Source organism: Gorilla gorilla, chromosome X, assembly GCF_029281585.2.
Source record: "Gorilla gorilla gorilla isolate KB3781 chromosome X, NHGRI_mGorGor1-v2.1_pri, whole genome shotgun sequence".
NCBI lineage: Eukaryota > Metazoa > Chordata > Mammalia > Primates > Hominidae > Gorilla > Gorilla gorilla.
Genome location: NC_073247.2, coordinates 26,261,603 through 26,284,079, shown reverse-complemented (window position 1 = coordinate 26,284,079; position 22,477 = coordinate 26,261,603). Strand labels below are relative to the sequence as shown.

Genomic DNA, 22,477 nt, shown 5'->3' with positions numbered 1-22,477 from the left:
TCCCACCTCTAAAACACAAAAGGACATACACACTCGACATTAGTGGCTGTCGATCCTAGGGCACACTAGAGACACCTGAGGACATTTTGAAACTAAGACCACCCAAGTCCCTGGTATTCTTCTTCTTATTTATTTATATAATATTTTTATATAAATATATATATATATTATTTATTTATTTTATTTTATTTTTATAGATACCAGGTTTTACCATGTTGCCCAGGCTGGTCTCAAACTCCTGAGCTCAAGTGATCTGCCTGCCTTGGCCTCCCAAAGTGCCGGGATTATAGGTGTGAGCCACCACGCCTGGCCCTGATATTCTGATTTACTCAACTCGAGGTAGGACATAATTTTTTAAAGCTTTCTAGATGACTCTAACGTGCATCCAGGGTTGGGAACCACTGTTCTTAAAAAATGAAAAATGGTGTGAATGCTTAAATTCAAAAATAAAAAGGAGAGAACCATAGAGAAGGATATATTTTCAAAGAAGAAGAAGAAAAACCTCACAGCATGGATACTTTTATGAATAAAGTAAAGCTGACAGATGACATATGGTTTCTGATTAAATACATCTGAATTTTACTATTCATATCCCTTTTCAGGATTAATAGGATGTTAAGGTTATGATTAGATCTTCTCTTCTGCAGAATATATGGTGATAATTATTAGATTTTGCCTCAGATGGACTCATTCACCATTAGGAATTATTTACCTACTTTAAGTTGTTCATTAATAAACAGGCCAAATTATAAAAATCACCATTACCTGGCATATAATAGGTGTTCGAAGACTTGCTAAATGACTGAAGAGATCAACACTAGGTTTCCACATGAACTTCTTCTTTCAAAAACATTGACCCAAAAGGGGCAGGGAACAAGAAGAGTGTCTCTCAGAATAACATCAAGAGTCACAATAATGAAAATGCCAGCAAGCACTCCTGGGGCTCTGTTCTACGGGTGTGTGTGCTCATTTCGGCCTCACAGCCCCCTCAGAAAGATGAGACTATGTTTAATCCCATTTCATAGATGAGAGAATGAAGGCACACAGAGCTTAAGCAACTTTCCCAAACTGGCAGCCACTGAAGCCCGTTTTGAACCCAGCGGTCTGCACCTGAGTCTGGGCACACTCACTGACAACAGAAATTAAAACACTTTTCCTCTCCTCATTTGGATCCTGTCTTTCACAGATATCCCTTTACACATGCCAAGTTTTGTTTTTTTTTTTTCTTTTTTGAGACAGGGTCTTGTTTTGTCACCCAGGCTGGAGTGCAGTGGTGTGGTCATAGCTTACTGCAGCCTGGAACTCCTGGCACATGCCAAGTTTTAAAAGCCTGTTTTGGGGACAGTGTGTGCCCTTCAAAAATAAAGCCAAGCTGCTCTAAGCTCCTCAAATATATTATTTCCCCAACCCAGTTGTCCACCATGGACTAATGCAAGCTCAGGAAGAAACCAACAAGCAAAGTGGCTTCCTAAAGATGTGGAATGCGAAGGAAGCACCCTCAGAGAACTAGGCTAAGCCCACCCAGGGAACAAGGATAGAGGGAACAGGGATGGTCAAAGGAGAGGATGATCAGCTGGGAAAACGAGAGCAGCAGCAAGAAAGCAGCAGATGTCTGATGACGGACATTTGAAATGGAAACCTGCGCCTCTCCCAAAAGGGGAACTCAAAAATGTCAGCATTTTGAATCACTTCATTCTGACATGATAAAACAAAATTAGTTACCTATCTCCAAATCTGCAAGCTCCTGTTTTACTGTAGAAGGGACAATTAGCTCGATCCTTCTCCATTACTCTGAAATCCACGGGTGGTTCTGGGTTTTGCCATGTGGTACCATTTTCCAACTGTTGAAAATAACCATGACTTTACTGGTGGAGTAAAAACCCATGAAAGACAAAATGTTTCAAAGTATATTAAAATATTTTCCTCAAAGATAAACATTGTTTCATTTAATAATGCAAACATTTAAGTTGGAATAGGCAATCAAGACTTTACAAACAACGGTACTGAGACATGAGCTCCATGTCTCTCTTGACTCCTGGTCACTTTCCTTTATCTGGTATCACTACTGCCACCAGGGGCAGTCGCCAAGGTTTCCATCCATTCTAAAAAGGGTCCAAGAAGGCCGGGTGCAGTGGCTCACGCCTGTAATCCCAGCACTTTGGGAGGCCGAGGTGGGTGGATCACCTGAGATCAGGAGTTCAAGACCAGCCTGACCAACATGGAGAAACCCCATCTCTACTAAAAATATAAAATTAGCTGGGCGTGGTGGTGCGCACCTATAATCCCAGCTACTCGGGAGGCTGGGACAGGAGAGTTGCTTGAACCCGGGAGGCGGAGGTTGCAGTGAGCCGAGATCATACCATTGTACTCCAGCCTGGGCAACAAGAGCAAAACTCCGTCTCAAAAAAAAAAAAAAAAGAAAAAAAGAGAAAAAAAAGGGTCCAAGAACTTATTAGGGAACCACCACAGACAGAAATAGAAGTTACTCTGATTCAAGGTAAACCGTCCACTGGAGGCTAACGGTATGTGATGTTGCTTAAACATACTGTAAGGACTCTAAACAGGTCCAGTCCACAGGGGTCATGAATACCATTTGTATTTGTTCATCAGTAAAGTTTGTTGTTGCTGTATAAATCAAAGCATCACAAACATGAGTCCAGATATCCAAACATGATCTAACTAACCTACCACGAAACTAACATTACTGGAACTATTATTTCTAAGGAAACATTAATTGGTCTCAAATTATCAATGTAAGGTTTTAAAAATACCTCATTTTCAGCCTGATCCAGCATCTTCTGCAAAGCTTCCTAAAAATGGTGCAAACACAGGACTAATAAAAACCCACAAGTCAGGTAAGTCACATCTGGTTTCTCTGGTTAAGAATCTCAAGTGGAACAATTAAAACACACACACGCACACAAGTTCTAGTTTTCTTTTGAATCACAGATCTTTTGAAAAGCTTTCAAAGGATATACAGCTGAGACTTTTCTCTTTTTTTTTTTTGAGACAGGGTCTCACTCTGTCACCCAGGCTGGAGTGCAGTGGCGTGACCTCAGCTCACTGCAACCTCCGCCTCCCAGGCTCAAGTGATCCTCCCACCTCAGCCTTCCGAGTAGCTAGGACTACAGGCACGCACCACCACGCCTGGATAACTTTTGTATTTTCTGTAGAGATGGAGTTTCACCATGTTGCCCAGGCTAGTCTCGAACTCCTGAGCTCAAGCAATCCACCCGCCTCAGCCTCCCAAAGTGCTGGGATTACAGGTGTGAGCTACCGTGCCCGGCCCATAGCTGAGACGTTGTATTCAAATAGAAAATTTACCAGATCACATTGCGAAATATTTAAAATAGTCTTATAATAGTTTCAATAATAGTAATACTTAGTATATCTGAGTATATATACCATGTCCTAGTTCGTAAAAGGGGGTATTAGTGAATATAAAACACAATGCTAGGCCGGGCATGGTGGCTCACACCTATAATCCTAGCACTTTGGGAGGCCGAGGCGGGTGGATCACTTGAGGTGAGGAGTTCTAGACCAGCCTGGCCAAGACGGTGAAACCCCGTCACTACTAAAAATACAAAAATTAGCCAGGTGTGGTGGCACGTGCCTGTAATCCCAGCTACTTGGGAGGCTGAGACAGGAGAATTGCTTGAACCCAGGAGGCAGAGGTTGCAGTGAGCCGAGATCACGCCACTGCACTCCAGCCTAGGCGACAGAGCAAGACTCCGTCTAAAAAAAAACGAACAAACAAACAAACGAAAAAACCCAAAAAACAATGCTAGATGAAATCATAAACATTTAGCAGAAGCTAAAATATGACATGACCAGTGGTAATTAGCATTTAGGAGAAAATTCTAACTTTTTAATAAGGCAAAGGAGGTTCTGCAATACGCCAGTAAATTTCTACCTAATTGGCATTTGACAAGTTGTACCTATGTTTAACAGACAGTCTTATCTTCCCTAGCCCCTTAAAGCATTACATAAGACTCGTATGTCTAGTTGCTTATTTGTGGTGCTCAAAACAGAACTCTTGTCCTCTACACTCCCTGGCCCACATCCACCTGAATGCTCCCTCAGTGAATAGTGTTGCCAGTCTATCTGTCTATTCAAACTAAAAACCTAAAAATATGACTTGAATTCCTCTCTCTCTCCTTGTCCTCTGGTCAACATGGTGAAACCCTGTCTGTACTAAAAACACAAAAAATTAGCCGGGTGTGGTGATGGGCGCCTGTAGTCCCAGCTACTCAGGAGGCTGAGGCAGAAGAATCGCTTGAACCCAGGAGGCGGAGGTTTCAGTAAAGTAAAAATGATCTGTTAAAAAAGTCTGGTGCAGTGGTTCACACCAGCACTTTGGGAGGCCGAGGCGGGTGGATCCCTGGAGGTCAGGAGCTCGAGACCAGCCTGGCCAACATGGTGAAACCCTGTCTCTACTAAAAATACAAAAATTAGCTGGGCATGGTAGCAGGCACCTGTAATCCCAGCTACTCGGGGGGCTGAGGCATATGAATTGCTTGAACCTGGGAGGCAGAGGTTGCAGTAAGCAGAGATCATGCCACTGCACTCCAGCCTGGGCGACAGCATGAGACTCCATCTCAAAAAAATTTTTTTTTAAAAAGAATGATCTGTTAAAAGGTACAGATATAAATGAGACAGAGTCATTCCCTGCTTAAACCCCTTCAATGGCTTCCCATTATAGGAAACATAAAATCCAAACTCCTCCTTCAAATCCAGGAAGCCCTACATGATCTGACTCTGCTTACCCTCCACTGCCCCCTCTCCCTCAGCAACCTCCTCCACTGCCCCCTCTCCCTCAGCAACCTCCTCCACTGCCCCGTCTCCCTCAGCAACCTCCTCCACTGCCCCCTCTCCCTCAGCAACCTCCTCCACTGCCCCCTCTCCCTCAGCAACCTCCTCCACTGCCCCCTCTCCCTCAGCAACCTCCTCCACTGCCCCCTCTCCCTCAGCAACCTCCTCCACTGCCCCCTCTCCCTCAGCAACCTCCTCCACTGCCCCCTCTCCCTCAGCAACCTCCTCCACTGCCCCCTCTCTCTCCCTCAGCAACCTCCTCCACTGCCCCCTCTCCCTCAGCAACCTCCTCCACTGCCCCCTCTCCCTCAGCAACCTCCTCCACTGCCCCCTCTCCCTCAGCAACCTCCTCCACTGCCCCCTCTCCCTCAGCAACCTCCTCCACTGCCCCCTCTCCCTCAGCAACCTCCTCCACTGCCCTTCTCTCCTTTGGACTCTAGATTTCAGGTTCCCTGACCTTTTTTCAGCCTTCAAGCTTCAGGCTTCTTCTCGCTGAGATCTCTCCACTCAGGTGTCAGCTCAAACATCACCTCCTCAGAAATTTCCTTGAGCAGGCAATCTATAGAAGCACAACTCTATTCTCATTACTCTATCACATCACTCTGCTTTCTTTTTTTTTTTTTGAGACGAAGTCTAGTTCTGTTGCCCAGGTTGGAGTGCAGTGGCTCAAGCTTGGCTCACTGAAACCTCTGCCTCCCGGGTTCAAGTGATTCTTCTGCCTCAGCCTCCTGAGTAGCTGGGACTACAGGTGCGCATAACCACGCCTGGCTAATTTTTTGTATTTTTAGTACAGACGGGGTTTCACCATGTTGACCAGGCTGGCCTCGAACTCCTGACGTTGTGATCCTCTCGCCTCAGCCTCCCAAAGTGCTGGGATTACAGGCGTGAGCCACCACGCCTGGCCTGTTTTATTTCTTTATAGCACTTAATATGATCACATTTTGAATGATCTGTTTTGCTTATCATCTCACACTCACATATAAAAAACTAGCTCAATGAGAGCAAAGACTGTGTCTTTCACTGCTCTGTCTCTGTCCGCTAGCAAAGTGTCTAGCATACAGCAGGAACACATACTGCTGATTCTTTTTCATAAGCTTAGAATCTATTTCATTTCCCTCATTTCTCCTTAAAGTCTCACAGATTTCCTCTGAAACAAAAGCATTCAAAAGAGGCCTTAGCTGTTACTGAATTCCTGAAAGACCTCAGTTGAGGAACACTCTACTGTTAAAATGGGAATTAATTCCTCTCTATAAAAAAATGACAAGTTCCAAACAATTTTTCTGCCCCCTAAAAACCTAGCATGATCTTGCCTCATCTGGAAAGAAGCGCTCAAATAAAGGTGTTTAAACTCTGCACTGAAATTAACTGATGGCCTAAGATACAAAAAACAAAGATCGTGGAGGCTGCTTCTGCCCCATATTGACTACAATGAAGACACATGCATTTTTCCCAATTATAAGGTGATTATCCAATTTTATGCTATTTAAATTTAGCTGTATTACAGAAAAGACAAATCCTGATGAATCAGTCAAGGGAAGATGAGCTGTGATACCTCTGAAATAAATATACTGTCAAGGAATAGCAGCAAAACATACCAAATCAATCCTTAAAAAAGAATCCTGGAAGATAGAGAAGATACATACACACATATGCCTCACAGATTTTTTTTTTTTTAAATGAGCAACTGTGTGTTAGCTACAATTGTCTTCATAGCCTAAGTGGAAGAGGAAGTCAAGATTTAATACAAATAACAAAAACTGTTTCCTAGTTCCTCAATATTTGAGTTCCTGATTTCTTTAAATCCTCTAATTCTTGCTGACATGTCATAAGCAGCTCTCTTATGACCTAAATAAATGTGGAAACAAAACAAAGTATTATTCTCTAAAGAAGTCAACTCATATACAGCAGAACCTCAGAAAAACATAACTTGCTATAAAGCAAGGGCTAGCTGCCTGTTTTGTAAATAAAGCTTTCCTGGAACACAGTCATACCCATTCATCTACATATTATCGATGGCTGCTTTCAGGGTACATTGGCAGAGTTGGATGTTTGCCACAGAGACCAAACCATAAAGCCTAAAATATTTACCATCTGGCCCTTTACAACATTTGCCAATGCCCAGTATAAAGGGTAAATAGGGTAAAGTTGAAGAAAACTTTAAGGAATCTGCCACTGCACGGACCCGGAGAAGAGCATCAGAAGGGAACTCTGGTGTTATGTCTAAACTGAAATATGATTCTTTCTAAACAAACAATGAAATGACAAGAAAAAGAGAAAAAAAAAAACCCAAACTCTGACATGCCTACTGCTTATTCTTCAAACTCATCACACAGCACATCCCATGACAGGAATCACCTCTTTTTCTTTCTTCTCCTGTCGTTTCTGCTCCTCCTCTTCTCTCTCTTTCCTCTGCTGTTCTTCCCATTGTTCCTTTAACTTTCTCTTTAAAGGGGAGGAAAAAGTAACTTTGTTTCAGACACTTTTTAAAAACATTTCACATACAGCGCACATAGATGAAAAACTTAAAACACTGGCAAACTGAATAAGATCAGTTTTTTGTTTTTTTTTTTAAGTTCAAGATAGGCAACTCTTTTTTTTTTTTTCTTTTTGAGATGGAGTTTTGCTCTTGCTGCCCAGGCTGGAGTACAATGGCGTGATCTCAGCTCACTCCAACCTCCCAAGATAGGCAACTCTTCATAAGAGTTATTATGGTGAAGTAATCAGTTTGTTCACTAGTTACGTGATTCCTACCATACCTCTTGTTCTTCTTGCCGTTTTTTAGCCGCCTCTTCCTTTTCCTTCTTTATTCTGAATTCTTCTTGTGCCTTCTGCTCTCTTAGCAACCACTCCTCATGTAATCTTTGCCTATCAGTATAATGATGTAATCAGATAAAAGAAATGGGCATTAATCCACAAATACACACACACACACGAGAGCAAAATGACACATTTGGGGACTGATTCAAATATCACGAAAGCTATTTTCTATTAAAGCAGTCAAGTGGGTGTAAGAGAACGAGAAGAGCAGAGCTTTTGGAAAAGCACCACGTGTCAGCAACTATCTTCCTAATGGGTAATAACTTAAAATCCCTCTTACATTTCATAGGTATATATGGCTGTGACATACTTTACAGAAAAAAGGAGACTATGACTTTCCCTCTAGACTGATCACAGTGACATTTAGGTGACAATAAAATGGGTAGCAAGTTTCAAAGCAGCATCTACCTTTTCATATTCAGAAAGCATTTCCCTTCCTATTCTATGCATTTATTTTTATTTATTTATTTATTTTGAGACAGAGTATTGCTCTGTTGCCCAGGCTGGAATGCAGTGGCGTGATCTTGGCTCACTGCAACCTCTGCCTCCCGGGTTCAAGTGATTCTCCTGCCTCAGCCTCCCGAGTAGCTGGGATTACAGGTGCCCGCCACCACGCAAGGCTAATTTTTGTATTTTTAGTACAGACAGCATTTCATCATGTTGGCCAGGCTGGTCTCGAACTCCTGACCTCAAGTGATCCACCTGCCTCGGCCTCCCAAAGTGCTGGGATTACATGTGTGAGCCACTGCGCACCCAGCCCCTATTCTTAAAAGTAGCAATTCCATGATGGCAGCATGCTGAAAACCCAGTATCCTCTGCCATAAACCTTTGGACTACTACTACACACAGTTAAGAGACTCCTGTGGTTTGCCTCCAAACACCTAAACAGCCAAAAGAAGGAAAATAAAAGTACATTGTGATCGTGTTTTTAAAATAAAGCTACAGGTTTTAAGAAGTGGAGTTATAAAAATAAATTAGTGAGGGCCGGGCGCAATGGCTCGCACCTGTAATCCAGCACTTTGGGAGGCTGAGGCGGGCGGATCACCTGAGGTCAGGAATTTGAGACCAGCCTGGCCAACATAGTGAACCCCATCTCTACTAAAAATACAAAAATTAGCCGGGCGTGGTGGCAGCCGCCTGTAATCCCAGCTGCTTGGGAGGCTGAGGCAGGAGAATCGCTTGAATCTGGGAGGCGGAGTTTGCAATGAGCCGAGATCATGCCACTGCACTCCAGCCTGGGTGACAGAGCGAGACTTCGTCTCAAAAAATGAAAAAATAAAAATAAATTAGTGAGTGTCTAGTCTATTTTTTATATGACCAATTATAATGAGTGGTATTACCTTAAAGTGGCAAGTGTCTCAGACATCCAATATCACAAATTTCTAATATAAAGAGGGGGTTAGATTTCCAAAGTCTACCTGCCAATTAGGTGTGTAGAACCTCAAATTCATTCTTCTACTGAATTTATAAAAGGGAAATGAAATATGAGAAACTGTTCTATATTACTTCAGCAGTATTAGGAGTTCAGTAAAGTTTTATGTCTAGTCTGGGGACCTAACCACAATTTTAAATAAAATATATTACATTTCTAAATACAGATTCCAGGAACACATCTTTTAGCCATGGCAGAGGCTGGCACATTGCATCTATCAGTGTTCCTATGCCATGTGTGAGGGTACCATATAGATATTTCAGTGTGTACAACTCTGATTTACAAATCTTTTGAAAAACATATAATTGTATATAAATGAACCAAATGATATATAAATTAAGACCACAAGAAAGTAAAATGTTAAAAATTTTTAAATTTAATAACTTGAATATACATCTGCTTTGAAATAGGACATAAAGTCATACAGTATTTTTACATAATTTTCTTGCTTTTCAACAATAGTATGCAACTCATAAAGAAATAAAGATCTAAGGAGCACAAAGATACATGTATGTGATTTAAAAGAAGCATTTCAAATAAACAGGAAAAAAATTACTCTCTTATTTCATACCGTATCTATTGTCTTCATCATAACAGAAATCTATAATAATAAGAACTAGAGCTATCACAGCACCTCTCATCTGCTGACACTGTGTTAAACACTATACATCCATCACCTCATTTAATCTTCACAATTCTGGGAGGTGGATACTGTGATTGACTTTATCTCCATATTAAAGACAAGGAAATAGAAGCTTAGAGACATTAAGAAATTTCGGCTGAGCGCGGTGGCTCACACCTGTAATCTCAGCACTTTGTGAGGCCGAGGCAGGCAGATCATGAGGTCAAGAGATCGAGACCATCCTGGCCAACATGGTGAAACCCCATCTCTACTAAAAGTACAAAAAAAATTAACTGGGTGTGGCGGTGCGCGCCTGTAATCCCGGCTACTCGGGAGGCTGAGGCAGGAGAATCGTGTGAACCTGGGAGGTGGAGGTTGCAGTGAGCGGAGATCACACCACTGCACTCCAGCCTGGTGACAGAACGAGACTCCGTCTCAAACAAAACAAAACAAAAACAAATTTTAAAAAAACATGTATCCCAAAAGAGAAAGGTATGAGACTTGAGCAATCTACAAATAGGTAATAAAACATATAAAAAGATACTCTACCTAATTCAGAAATGTGCATTTGAAACAGTGAAATACAACTTTTCATTATAGTTTTATAAACTGATAATGCCTAGTAAGAGTGAAGGTATGGGGAGATGGGCCCCTACATTCACTGCCAGAAGGGCTGCAAACTGCAAACCAGGAAGCCCTTTCTACCTGGCCATCTACGTTTTACATGGACTTATGATTTGATTCCAACAATCTCATTTTTAGTCATTTTCTTAAGGAAATAACTGGACAATTACCAAGGATATATAAGCATGGATGCTTACTGCAACTTTTTACATATGAGTAAAAAACCAATATAACCCGAAAGTCCATCAGTAGAGAACTATAAATTATAAATGAATAAACTATGAATAGCAAATAAATTATGCTACATCTGTACAGCGGGTACTGTATTGCCACTGAAATGGTTGAATTAGATCCCGGCATCAGTACTGAAATAAATGCACTATATATTTAGCAAGAAAGCAATTTATAGAAAAATATGTATAAATATCATGCCATTATAGAAAGACACACGTAAAGTACATTTACACTTTCTTTTTCTCTTTCTTAACAGTGGCTATCTTTGGGTGTGTTGCAATTATTAAAGTCTTTTCCCTTTTTACATTTGTTAATTTTTTTTGGTTTTTTTCTGTTTTCAAAAACAATTACAGGCCAGGCGCAGTGGCTCATGCCTATAATCCCAGCACTTTGGGAGGCTGAGGCAGGCGGATCACTTGATCACAAGAGATCAAGACCACCCTGGCCAACATGGTGAAACCCTGTCTCTACTAAAAATACAAAAATTAGCTGGGTGTGGTGGCGCACACCTGTTGTCCCAGCTACTCGGAAGGCTGAGGCAGGAGAATCGCTTGAACCCGGGAGGCGGAGATTGCAGTGAGCTGAGATCATGCCACTGCACTCCAGCCTGGCAACAGAGCGAGACTCCGTCTAAAAAAAAAAAAAGAAAGAAAAAAAAATTATAAATTAGCAAAAACAGAAGAAAAGTACTTCCATTTTTTAAAAAAATAACATCTAGTTTTAGCCCATCAACTACAGATTTAAATACTTTATACAGGATATTTTATAAGACCTATTTGGTACAAGATTTTATACAGAAGACTGGTACTGGTTAGTAAAGGTTGATAATATTCCAATAAAATAACTTCATTCACTTTAAGTGTTTCAATTAGCACTGACCTCTCTCTTTCCAATAGCTTCTCTTCTTCTAGTTGTTGTTCTTCAATAAAAGTGTCCTCCTCTTCCTCCTTCTGTGAGAGTCCTAGGGAATTTAAATGTTTTATTAAACTGAGCGCTGCAAATCCTTCGTCAAAAATTCAGGAAAAAAATACATGTAATCTTTAATGTATAAAATTATGGTAAAAATCTTTTTCTTAAACTTTCTAACAAAAAGGTCTCTGATCAACCTTCTTTGGTACAACACAAGCATCAAAAAGGACAATAGGCCTATGACCCTGCCAAATCCCCCTCTGCGAGAAACACCCAAGAATGATCAATAAAAAATAAAATAAAATAAAATAAAATAAAATAAAAAAAGGCAAAAAAAAAAAAGGACAATAGGGGTGGCAGATAGCACATTACATTTAAAACTTAATCAATGGTTCCACAATTATACTTAAAAAGGAAATTAGCTTGGCATGGTGGCAGGCACCTGTAATCCCAGCTACTCAGGAAGCTGAGGCAGGAGAATCACTTGAACCCAGGAGGTGGAGGTTTCAGTGGGCCAAGATCATGCCATTGCACTGCAGCCTGGGCGACAAGAGTGAAACTCCATCTCAAAAAAAAAAAAAAAAAAAAAAGGTGGTGGGGGTGTGGAAGGGAACATCCATCTTCACAGAACAATGGTAACTAAAAAATGGAGAAAAACTTAAGTAGAAAAATCATCACTTTTGCAACCCCCACTGTAAAAATTTAGACAAAGACGTTAAAAACATCAAATGAAAGCTTGCTAGGAAGAGTATATTCACACTATCTCAACGTATCGCCCCAGACATGAGGACTAATTAGAAAAGAAAAAAAAATGCAATGCTTTCCAATGGAGCGATCTGGGTGGGTAACAGTTTTTTTTTTTTTTTTTTTTTTTTTTGAGACGGGAGTCTTGCTCTGTCGCCAGGCTGGAGTGCAGTGGCGCGATCTCGGCTCACTGCAACCTCCGCCTCCTGGGTTCAAGCGATTCTCCTGCCTCAGCTTCCCAAGTAGCTGGCACTACAGGCACACGCCACCATGCCCAGCTAATTTTTGTATTTTTAGTGGAGACGGGGTTTCACCACGTTGGCCAGGATGGTCTCAATCTCCTGACCTCGTGATCCGCCTGCCTCGGCCTCCCAAAGTGCTGGGATTACAGGCATGAGCCACCATGTCCGGCCCTGGGTGGGTAACACCTTAACCACAGTTAGCATCACCGGGAGTGCAACAACCTGACGTGAAAGGTCTCATGATGTATGCAATAAGAAGTTTACAACATCTGCTCTGTAATCCTTTGTTCTAAAGAGTGTTGTTACCTGAAGTTAATCATGAGAAGACAGAACAATCCAGAATACAGGGCATTCCACAAGATAACTGGCTTGAGTTTTTCAAAACAATCAATCCTGGTTTGGGGAAGTTTAAATATGGCCTGTATATGATACCATTGAATTACTGCTCATGTACTCAGGTGCAAGTTTGGTATTGTGGTTCTGTGGGAGAATGTCCTTATTCTCAGGAGTTGCAAGCTGAAGAATTTAGGGGTGAGGTGCTGCTATCTGCAACTGCCATCCAAAAGGTTCAGAAAAAATGTTCTATGTATGTATCTCTTTAAATAGAGAGAAAGAAAGAAAGGCCAAACGTTAACAACTGGCAAATCTTGCTGAAGGGTTCATGGATATTTATTGTGCTCTTTTTTTCAACTTTCTGTAGATTAGAACATTTTCCAAATAAAAACATGAAAAAATAACTTTTAATAGAATAGATATTTACATCCTCTCCCATTCAAAATTTGGGAAAAAAATCAGTGAAAGTGGAAGAGAAATGGAAGACTGAAATAATCTTAAAGAAATGTTACAGATGTCAGGCTTAAAGAAAAAAGAGTCTGTCACATGTGTTGAGTACAGTTCTAACTGAAGGCTCATCCAGTCTTAGATAATTACAATAATTTACTTTTCTTAAGTAAGTAAACTTTATTATTTCAGCAGCTGGAATTAAAATGGGCAACAAATGTAGAATAAGTTCTCAATCATATAAAATAGTATCTAATTGTTCAGATAATTAAATGATCTAATGTACTTAAAGGGCCAGAGAACCTGGCACAGAGGATATGGCCTGACTACTTGCAGAGGTATGCCATAGATTAGACAGGGCATAGACACAGCTGACACTCACAAACACCTGTTGACTGACTCACTCAACTCCCCATCACCTCGAAACCAAGCTCATATACTCCACAGAAGTGATTGCTAACAGTTCTGGGTACAGCATTTTCCCCACGTGTACAATCGGACATATGCAATACATATAAATACAATACAGCTGACCCTTGAACAACACAGGTTTGAACCACCTTGGTCTATTTAAATACAGATTTTTTTCAGTAAACACACTGGAACATTTAGGGGAGATTTGCAACAATTTGAAAAAAAAAATAGGTAAGTGGCATGGCCTAGAAACACTGAAAAAAATTAAGAAAAAGGTATGTCATGAATGCATAAAATATATGTACATACTAGTCTATTTTATCATTTGCTACCATAAATATAAATCTATTATAAAACGTTAATGCAGAGCTGGGCGTGGTAGCTTATGCCTGGAATTCCAGCACTTTGGGAGGCCAAGGCGGGCGGATCACCTGAGGTCAGGAGTTCGAGACCAGCCTGGCCAACATGGTGAACCCCATCTCTACTAAAAATACAAAAATTAGCCGGGCATGGTGGCAGCCCCCCGTAATTCCAGCTACTCGGGAGGCTGAGGGAGGAGAATTGCTTGAACCCGGGGGGTGGAGGTTGCAGTGAGTCAAGATCGCGCCACTGCACTCCAGCCTGGGAAACAAGAGCAAAACACCGTCTCAAAAAAAAAAAAAAAAAGTTAATGCAGATACTGTTAAGCAATATTGTGCTGGCTTGAGCAGCACATATACACATACCGTTACAATATAAGTTAAGTGTTTTATTGTTTCCTTGCTTAAAGCATTTGAAACGGCCAGGGAGTGGTGGCTCATGCCTGTAATCCTAGCACTTTCGGAGGCCGAGGTGGACGGATTACTTGAGGTCAGGAGTTCGAGACCAGCCTGGCCAACATGGCGAAACCCCATCTCTACTAAAAATAAAAAAATTAGCCAGGCGTGGTGGTGCACGCCTGTAATCCCAGCTACTCAGGAAGCTGAGGCAGGAGAATTGCTGGAACCTGGGAAGCAGAGGTTGCAGTGAGCCGAAATTGCACCACTGCACCCTAGCCTGGGCGACAGAGCGAGACTCTGTCTCAAAAAAAAAAAAAAAAAAAAGGATTTGAAACAAAATGATCTCTGACTTCATTTCATTGTAAGACAGAGAAGTTCGGTCTCAAACATTTTTCCTTGAATATTACTATAAAAGTTGTGCTACAACATAATCATTGACAACTTTTTTTAAAGTTAAAATTTATCAAAACTTATATTTATAGACCATATATGGCACATTCACAGTTGAGAAAAATGTAAACAAACATAAATATGCAGTATCAAATCATAACTGCATAAAATTAACTGTAGTACAAGGAAAAAAACGCATCCAATGAGGTACAGAAGGAAGAAAAAAATTAACTGTAGTACACACTGCACTACTGTAATAATTTCATAGCCACCTCCTGTTGCTATTGCAGTGAGCTCAAATACTATGAGTATTCACGTAAAACACCTTGTGACACTACTCATCTCTGCATGAGCAGTTCATCTCTTCAGTACATTGTGTATGGCAGTAAGAAGTGATCTCTGGCGTATTTTTCACTGTGTTTACTACAAAATGGTAAACCTTGAATAACATCATGAGACTCACACAAAGTGCGACTAGCAATGCTGGAAGTGCTCTCAAGAAGCAGAGAAAAATCATGATGGCCGGGCGCGGTGGTGCGTGTCTGTAATCCCAACTACTCTGGAGGCTGAGGCAGGAGAATTGCTTGAACCCGGGAAGGCGGAGGTTGCAGTGAGCCGAGTTCATGCTACTGCACTCCAGCCTGGGCGACAGAGCAAGACTCCATCTCAAAAAAAAAACAAAAACAAAAAGAAAATCATTGAGGAGAAAGGATATCTGCGCGAATAGGACGCCCAGCTACTTTTTGTATTTTTAGCAGAGACAGGGTTTCACCATGTTGGCCAGGCTGCCCTCGAAGTCCCGACCTCGTGATCCACCCGCCTTGGCCTCCCAAAGTGCTAGGGCTCCAGGCGTGAGCCACCGCGCCTGGCCTGAACAGGTTTTTAATGCAGATGAAAGTATCCTATTCTAGAAAAACACCACAAAGGACATTTAGTAGGAAGACAAGCAAGCAGCAGGATTGAAAACAAAAAGAGACAGGCTAACTCTACTGTTTCATGAAAACGTAGTGGGGTTTATGATCAGAACTGCCCTTATCTATAAAGCTGCTAACCCCCACCCCCAATCCGTGAAGGGAAAAGATCAGCACCAGCTGCCTGTCTTTTGGTTGTACAACTAGAAGGCCCGGACAATGGAAATCCTTTTTTCTGAATTGGTTCCACTGATGCTTTGTCCCTGAAGTCAGGAAGTACCTTGCCAATAAGGAACTGGCTTTTAAAATTCTTTTAATATTGGACAATGCCCCTGGCCACCCAGAACCCCATGAGTTCAACATTGAAGGTGTCAAAGTGGTCTACTTGCCCCCAAACACAATGTTTCTAATTCAGCCTCTAGACCAGGGGGTCGTAAGAACCTCTAAAGCTCATTACACGTGGTACTCTATGGAAAGGATTGTCAATGCTATGGAAGAGAACCCTAATACAGAGAGTATCAAGAAAGTGTGTAAAGATTATACCATTGAAGATGCTATTGTTGTTATAGAAAAAGCCATGAAAATCATCAAGCCCAAAACAAAGTCCTGCTGGAGAAAAAACTGTGTCCAGATATTGTGCATGGCATCATAGGACTTAAGACAGAGCCAATCAAGGAAATCGTGAAAGAGATTGTAAATATGGGGGGGGGGGAAGTGCAGGGGGGTCGGGGTGAAGGGTCTCAAGATATCTTGAAGAAATTCAAGAGCTAACAGACACACCAGAGTAGTTAACAAAAGCCAACTTGATGGGGATGAGTCCTTCCAAACCAGTGCAAGGTGATGAGGAAGAAAACTTAGGTGAAGCAGTGCCAGAAAACAAATTGACACTAGACAATCTGGCAGAAGGGTCAATTATTCAAGACTGCTTTTGACTTCTTTTATGGACCCTTCTATACTGAAAACTAATGCATTTAAACTAAAGCAAGTGGTGGAAGAATTGGTACTGTATAGAAACATTTTTAGAGAAATGAAAAAGCAAAAATGTCAGACAGAAATTATAATGTATTTCTGCAAAGTTACACCAAGTGCCGTCTACCCTCTTGCCTTCCCTTCCACCTCCTCCACCTCTTCCACCTCTGCCACCCAAGACAGCAAGACCAAATCATGCTCTTCCTCCTCGGCCTACTCAACATTAAGACAAGGAGAATGAAGACCTTTATGATGAACCACTTCCATTTAATGAAGGGCAAATATATTTTCTCCTCCTCAGGATTTTCTTAGTAACATTCTTTTCTCTAGCTTACTTTATTATAAGAATATGGTATATAATACATATAACATACAAAGTATGTGTCAATCAACTGTTTATGTTATTGGTAAGGCTTAGAGTCAACAGCAGGCACTTAATAGTAAGTTTTGAGGGAGTGAAAAGTTATATGCAAATTTTCCACTGTGGGGAGGGGCGGGGGGCGGTCAGAGTCCCTAACTCCCACATTGTTCAAGGATCAAATGTATATCCAATGGTATTATACAGGTTGAGCACCCCAAATCCAAAAATCAGAAATATTTTGAGTGACAACAATGCTCAAAGGAAATGCTCATTGGAGCATTTCGAATTTTGGATTTTTGGATTTGGGATGCTGAACTGGTAAATACAATGCAAGCATTTCAGATAAGGGATACTCAACCTGTACATGTAACTGTACACACAGAATCATGCTATAGTTTTGCAACTTCCTTTTAATATCTTAATTTCTGACGAGGTAGCTTGTTTCCAGTTATCTCAAGTAGAACTGGATGCCAAAGAAGCTATCTGTAATTAGGAGCTCACTATTCCAGAAATCATTTGCCAAGGCACTCCAATCATTTGCCAAGGCACTCTCACAGTAACACTCAAACATTCTAGCCTTCTGGGTAATGTTTACCCATCTAACGTGTGCTACAATAAACAGCAGTGTTCCTGGCCGGGCGCAGTGGCTCACGCCTGTAATCCCAGCACTTTGGGAGGCCAAGGTGGGCAGATCACCTGAGATCAGGAGTTTGAGACCAGCCTGGCCAACATGGTGAAACCCCATCTCTACAAAAGTACAAGAATTAGCCGGGCATGACAGTGGGTACCTGTAATCCCAGCTACTCAGGAGGCTGAGGCAGAAGAATCACTTGAACCTGGAAGGCAGAGGTTACAGTGAGCCAAGATCGTGCCATTGCACTCCAGCCTGGGCGAGAAAGTGAGACTCTGTCTCAAAAAAAAAAACCAGGAGTGTTCCATAGTCTACAGTATTCATGAAGTACCACTAGGCAAAGAATTGTGAGTTGGAGTGGGCAAAAGTAGGAGCAGAAGTGCAGAGACAGGTGCTTAGTCTTGGATATGCCATTAGTTACATAATCTTGACAGACCAGTGACCTGGATTTAGTCCATTAAAATGGGCTAAACTACCATGGGACATGACTCGCCTGACTCTCCACAGAGGCTCATTCTGAACACATTTTGCTAAGTAAAAAGGAAGAAAAAAATCAAAACAATACAAATACCAGCTGTTATAGGATTTAGTGCAGGAAAAGAAAAAGAGGAAGAAGTTAAAACAAATTTAGAATATATAATATTTAGAATAAAACAGATTAAATGAATAAAGTAGCTGAAAATTTCAAGGGGGGAGAGACGAAGTACAATAAGGGCCTCAATAACTCCAACCTATCCTATTTTTCCTTTTATCCCTGATGCTTTGTTCTGCCTCTAGTGGATGAGTTTTCAACTAATAAGACAGAAATGCTAACACAGGTTGCAGTTAAACACACTGCTCCTTCCATTCTAAATATCCCAGTACTGACAATAAAATAATTACTCAGGAACACCAATGGTAAATAAAACCTCTATGGCTATGTTTCTCAAGGTCCAAGAATCCTAGTTACTTGAGGCCATGGTCTCTGGATTTTAAGAATTGTCTAGGATAATTTCATGAGCATATTCTGGATAATGCGGATGACAATCATTATAAGCCAGTACTACTGTGTGATTTCAGTGCTCCCATCTGGATTTATAACTACTACATAATTTTATAACTAAGTCCTAATTTTATTGCATTAAGCAGGTAGATTTAATACATAAATGTTAGGTTTTGCCATGTGAAGGTCAAATGACCAGCTGTACAAATAAAGGTTCTACAGTAATTTCATAGAAAAAGTGGTAAATAACTACAAGGCAACATTAGTAGAGGCATTCCAAACTCCCATCAGTGCCATATACATATTGTGAGGAGCATTAGTTTCACATCATCCCTAGCATTACCTGATGTAGATTTAAATTTTACCGAATGTGTAATTTCATTTAGTTTTATAATTTATAAATGTATTTTTATTTGTTTGTTTGTTTTTTGAGACAGAATCTCACTCTGTTGCCCAAACTGAAGTGCAGTGGCAGGATCTTGGCTCACTGCAACCTCTGCCTCCCAGGTTCAACTGATCCTCTTGCCTCAGCCTCCTGAGTAGCTGGGATTACAGGCACCTGCCACCAAGCCCAGCTAATCTTGTATTTTTAGTAGAGGCAGGATTTCATCATGTTGGCCAGGCTGGTCTCGAACCCCTGACCTCAGGTGATCCATCTGCCTCGGCTTTCCAAAGTGCTGGGATTTCAGGCACGAGCCACCACGCGCCCAGCCCATATATTGTTTTATAGTCAAACAATGGCTTCAGGCCAGGTGTGGTGGCTCATGCCTATAATCCCAGCACTTTGGGAGGCCGAGGTGGAAGGATTGCTTGAGGCCAGGAGTTCGAGACCAGCCCAGACAACACAGTGAAATCCCGTCTCTACAAAAATTTTAAAAATTAGCCAGGTGGGCCAGGGGCGGTAGCTCACGCCTTTAATCCCAGCACTTTGGGAGGCTGAGGTGGGTGGATCACCTGAGGTCAGAAGTTCGAAACCAGCCTGGCCAACATGATGGGGTTTCACCCCATCTCTACTAAAAATACAAAAATTAGCCGGGTGTGGTTGCGCACGCCTGTAATCCCAGCTACTCGGGAGGCTGCAGCAGGAGAACTGCTTGAACCCAGGAGGCAGAGGCTGCAGTGAGCCAAGATCGTGCCATTGCACTCCAGCCTGGGCAACAGAGCGAGACTCCGTCTCAAAAAAAAAGAAAAGAAAAAAGAAAATTAGCCAGGTGTGGTGGTGAATGCCTGTAGTCCCAGCTACTTGGGAGGCTGAGGTGGGAGGACTGCTTGAGCCTGGGAGGTGGAGGCTGCTGTGCGCCGTGGTTGTGCCGATGCACATCCCTCCTGGGCAACAGAACAAGACCTGTCTCAAAAATAAATAAATGAGCTTCATAACTAGTATTATGTTGAAATATATTTGAATAACATAATAATTTGGGTAAACCAAGGGTCTCATATTAGTCAAGTTTGAGAAAAACTTGCAGAACGTCTAATTAATACCTTCAACTCCTGCTGGTTTTACGAAGAAAAATATTCACCGAATACTATGTGTGCAAGGACTGTGCTAGCTGCTGTAATTCATGAAGCTTGCAACTGTAATATTAGATACTTTATAAGTTACACATAATCAGTGGGTGATCATTCACCAAGACTTCCTCTTCCTGCCTTTAGTATGTTAACATTGTTTCTGACATGTGTTTCTAAATAACTACTTGGGGGCAGAAGTCACAGCTATTTTTCCTCCGACACAATATTTGACTTCCTTCTGACACTGGGGCTTCAAGTTAGGGCTGGAGTGGACAGAGCAATTTCACAACACAGAAAACAGGATAAAGAGTCCATTACCTGAGTCTCTCAGTCGAGCAAGTTCCTGCCGACGTTTCTTTCGTTTCTCCTTCTTCAGGGCGGCCCTGTACTTTTTGTGGCTGGAAGATTAAGACATATACACGACGATCAGCGGCTACAATGCAGCGCTGCCCGAGCTCCCCGCTCCTCTGTGCCCAATGAAAGGAAATAGTTCGGGTGCTGAGGAGAGAAACCTTGCTTCCTGTATTTTAATTACAGAACAGCCATCTATCATCGCCTCATCCTCCCACTCCCAGACAGTTCTTCTCCATCCGCCAACCTGATCCTCTCCTCGCTTGCCTGAGCCACAGCCGCCCGTGCAAGTCCGGGGAGGGCACCAGGGCGCGCACCAGGAAGGAATGGAGCTGCCGCGGTGGCTCACTTAGCTTGGCCCAGCTTCTCTTTTCTTCCTGCCACCACATCCTCCATGCCCACGATCGGCCCGCTCGCCTGCTCATCTCCCCGTACGGAGCTTACCTTGGTTTCTCTGGAAACGTCATCTTCTCGGGCGCAGCCATCTTGCCGGCACCGCCCCGCCCCTCCAGGTCTGGCAGGAAAGGGCGGGCCTAAGAGCCGAGACGGGCACGCGCAGGCGCGGGTACCGAGGAGCCTCCACCAGCGTGGGACTTGAAACGGAAAGCCGGAGGTACCCTTCGGCGGCTCGTCTTCCAGAACCCTGCTCAAATATCTCCTTCCAGCAAAAATACTCTGGGGCTTTTACCCCGCCCTAGAAGTAATTGTCGCTTCAGCACTTGCCCAGTGCTGTATCACTGTCTCCCTCCTCGCCCTAGCAGGACGTGTTGTGGCTAGGAGGTTAAAGTCGTACTCTGCCGCTTTTCTCAGCGTCCACTCATGAAGTCACGTCCCGCACAGAGCTGCTCGCCCGGCTTTATTTCCGACCTGTCCAGGTTCCGCGTCCTTCCGCCGATCCACCTATCAGCGCCTCAGATAAAGCTCCAGACTTCGCTCCCTGCCAGTCACACCTGTTCTGGTCCCTTAAGCAAACCTAACTCCCAGGGCTGCAAAGCTGTTACCTCTGCCCCTGAGGAGTTTACAATCGAGGGGGCAGAGAAGAACCAATACATAATATGATGCAGGCAAAGATGAAGTTTACCTAACATAGTCCACCAAGGGATTCAGGGAAAGCTCTCTTTTTTTTCCTTTTTTCTTTTTTTTTCAGTATCACATGCGACTCAACTGCAGTATCAGGGACAGCTTTCTGATGCTGAGTTGAGTTTGGAAAGAAGATGCCCTTTACCCAGACGGAGAAGGGTGGGAATGCAGTTACAGTCAGATCAGCATAAGCAAAGGCGCTGAAAGGTGAAAGTGGAATATGCTGGGAACAGCAAGAATTTTGGCAATCGAATTTATTTATTTATTCATTTCTTATATATTAGAGACAGGGTCTTGTCTTTCACCCAGGCTGGAGTGCAGTGGCGCAATCACGACTCGCTGCAGCTTCGACCTCCTGGGGTCAAGCAATCCTTCCACCTCAGCCTCCCGAGTAGCTGGGAATACAGGCGCGAGCCACCACGCCCGCCCAGCTATCCAATTTAAAGTGCAGTTCGAGGCTGGGTGCAGCGGCTCACGCCTGTAATCCCAGCACTTTGGGAGGCCTAGGCGGGTGGATCCCCTGAGGTCAGGAGTTCGTCAGCCTGGCCAACATGGTGAAACCCCATCTCTACTAAAAATACAAAATTAGGCGGGTGTGGTGGCACATGCCTGTAGTCCCAGCTACTCTGGAGGCTGAAACAGGAGAACTGCTTGAACCCAGGAGGTGGCGGCCGCAGTGAGCCGAGATGGCACCACTGCCCTCCAGCCTGGGCAACAGAGCAAGGCTCCGCCTCAAAAAAACAAAACAAAATAAAGTGCAATTCGAGAATATCAAGGAATACAGTTGTAGTGATGGGCTGGGAGGGCTAGGTTAAGGAGGAGGGCCTGGTGTGCCATGTTAAGACGCTCTGTTTACATTCTGTAGAGACGACAGTGAACCGTTGAAAGCTTTTTAAATAGAGGCT

General features: G+C 42.6%; 1 protein-coding gene across 6 annotated transcripts in view; it reads right to left on the bottom strand.

Annotated features, from left to right (window-relative positions):
* Positions 1 to 21,652, bottom strand: part of ZRSR2 (zinc finger CCCH-type, RNA binding motif and serine/arginine rich 2) — a 37,426-nt gene extending 15,774 nt beyond the window's left edge. Inside the window, exons 1-7 of one of the 6 annotated variants that reach the window (XM_055376645.2) lie at positions 20,937 to 21,652; positions 20,460 to 20,539; positions 11,421 to 11,502; positions 7,569 to 7,677; positions 7,168 to 7,254; positions 2,772 to 2,810; positions 1,723 to 1,841 (exon numbers count right to left, since the gene is read on the bottom strand). In XM_055376645.2, the coding sequence (XP_055232620.1) occupies positions 1,723 to 1,841; positions 2,772 to 2,810; positions 7,168 to 7,254; positions 7,569 to 7,677; positions 11,421 to 11,502; positions 20,460 to 20,539; positions 20,937 to 20,977 (557 nt within the window). In that variant the 5' untranslated portion in view covers positions 20,978 to 21,652. The remainder of the gene's footprint in view (positions 1 to 1,722; positions 1,842 to 2,771; positions 2,811 to 7,167; positions 7,255 to 7,568; positions 7,678 to 11,420; positions 11,503 to 20,459; positions 20,540 to 20,936) is intronic. The other 5 variants (XM_063702992.1, XM_063702990.1, XM_019019206.4 and 2 more) reach the window with 5 other exon arrangements.
* Positions 21,653 to 22,477: the final 825 nt, after the last annotated feature.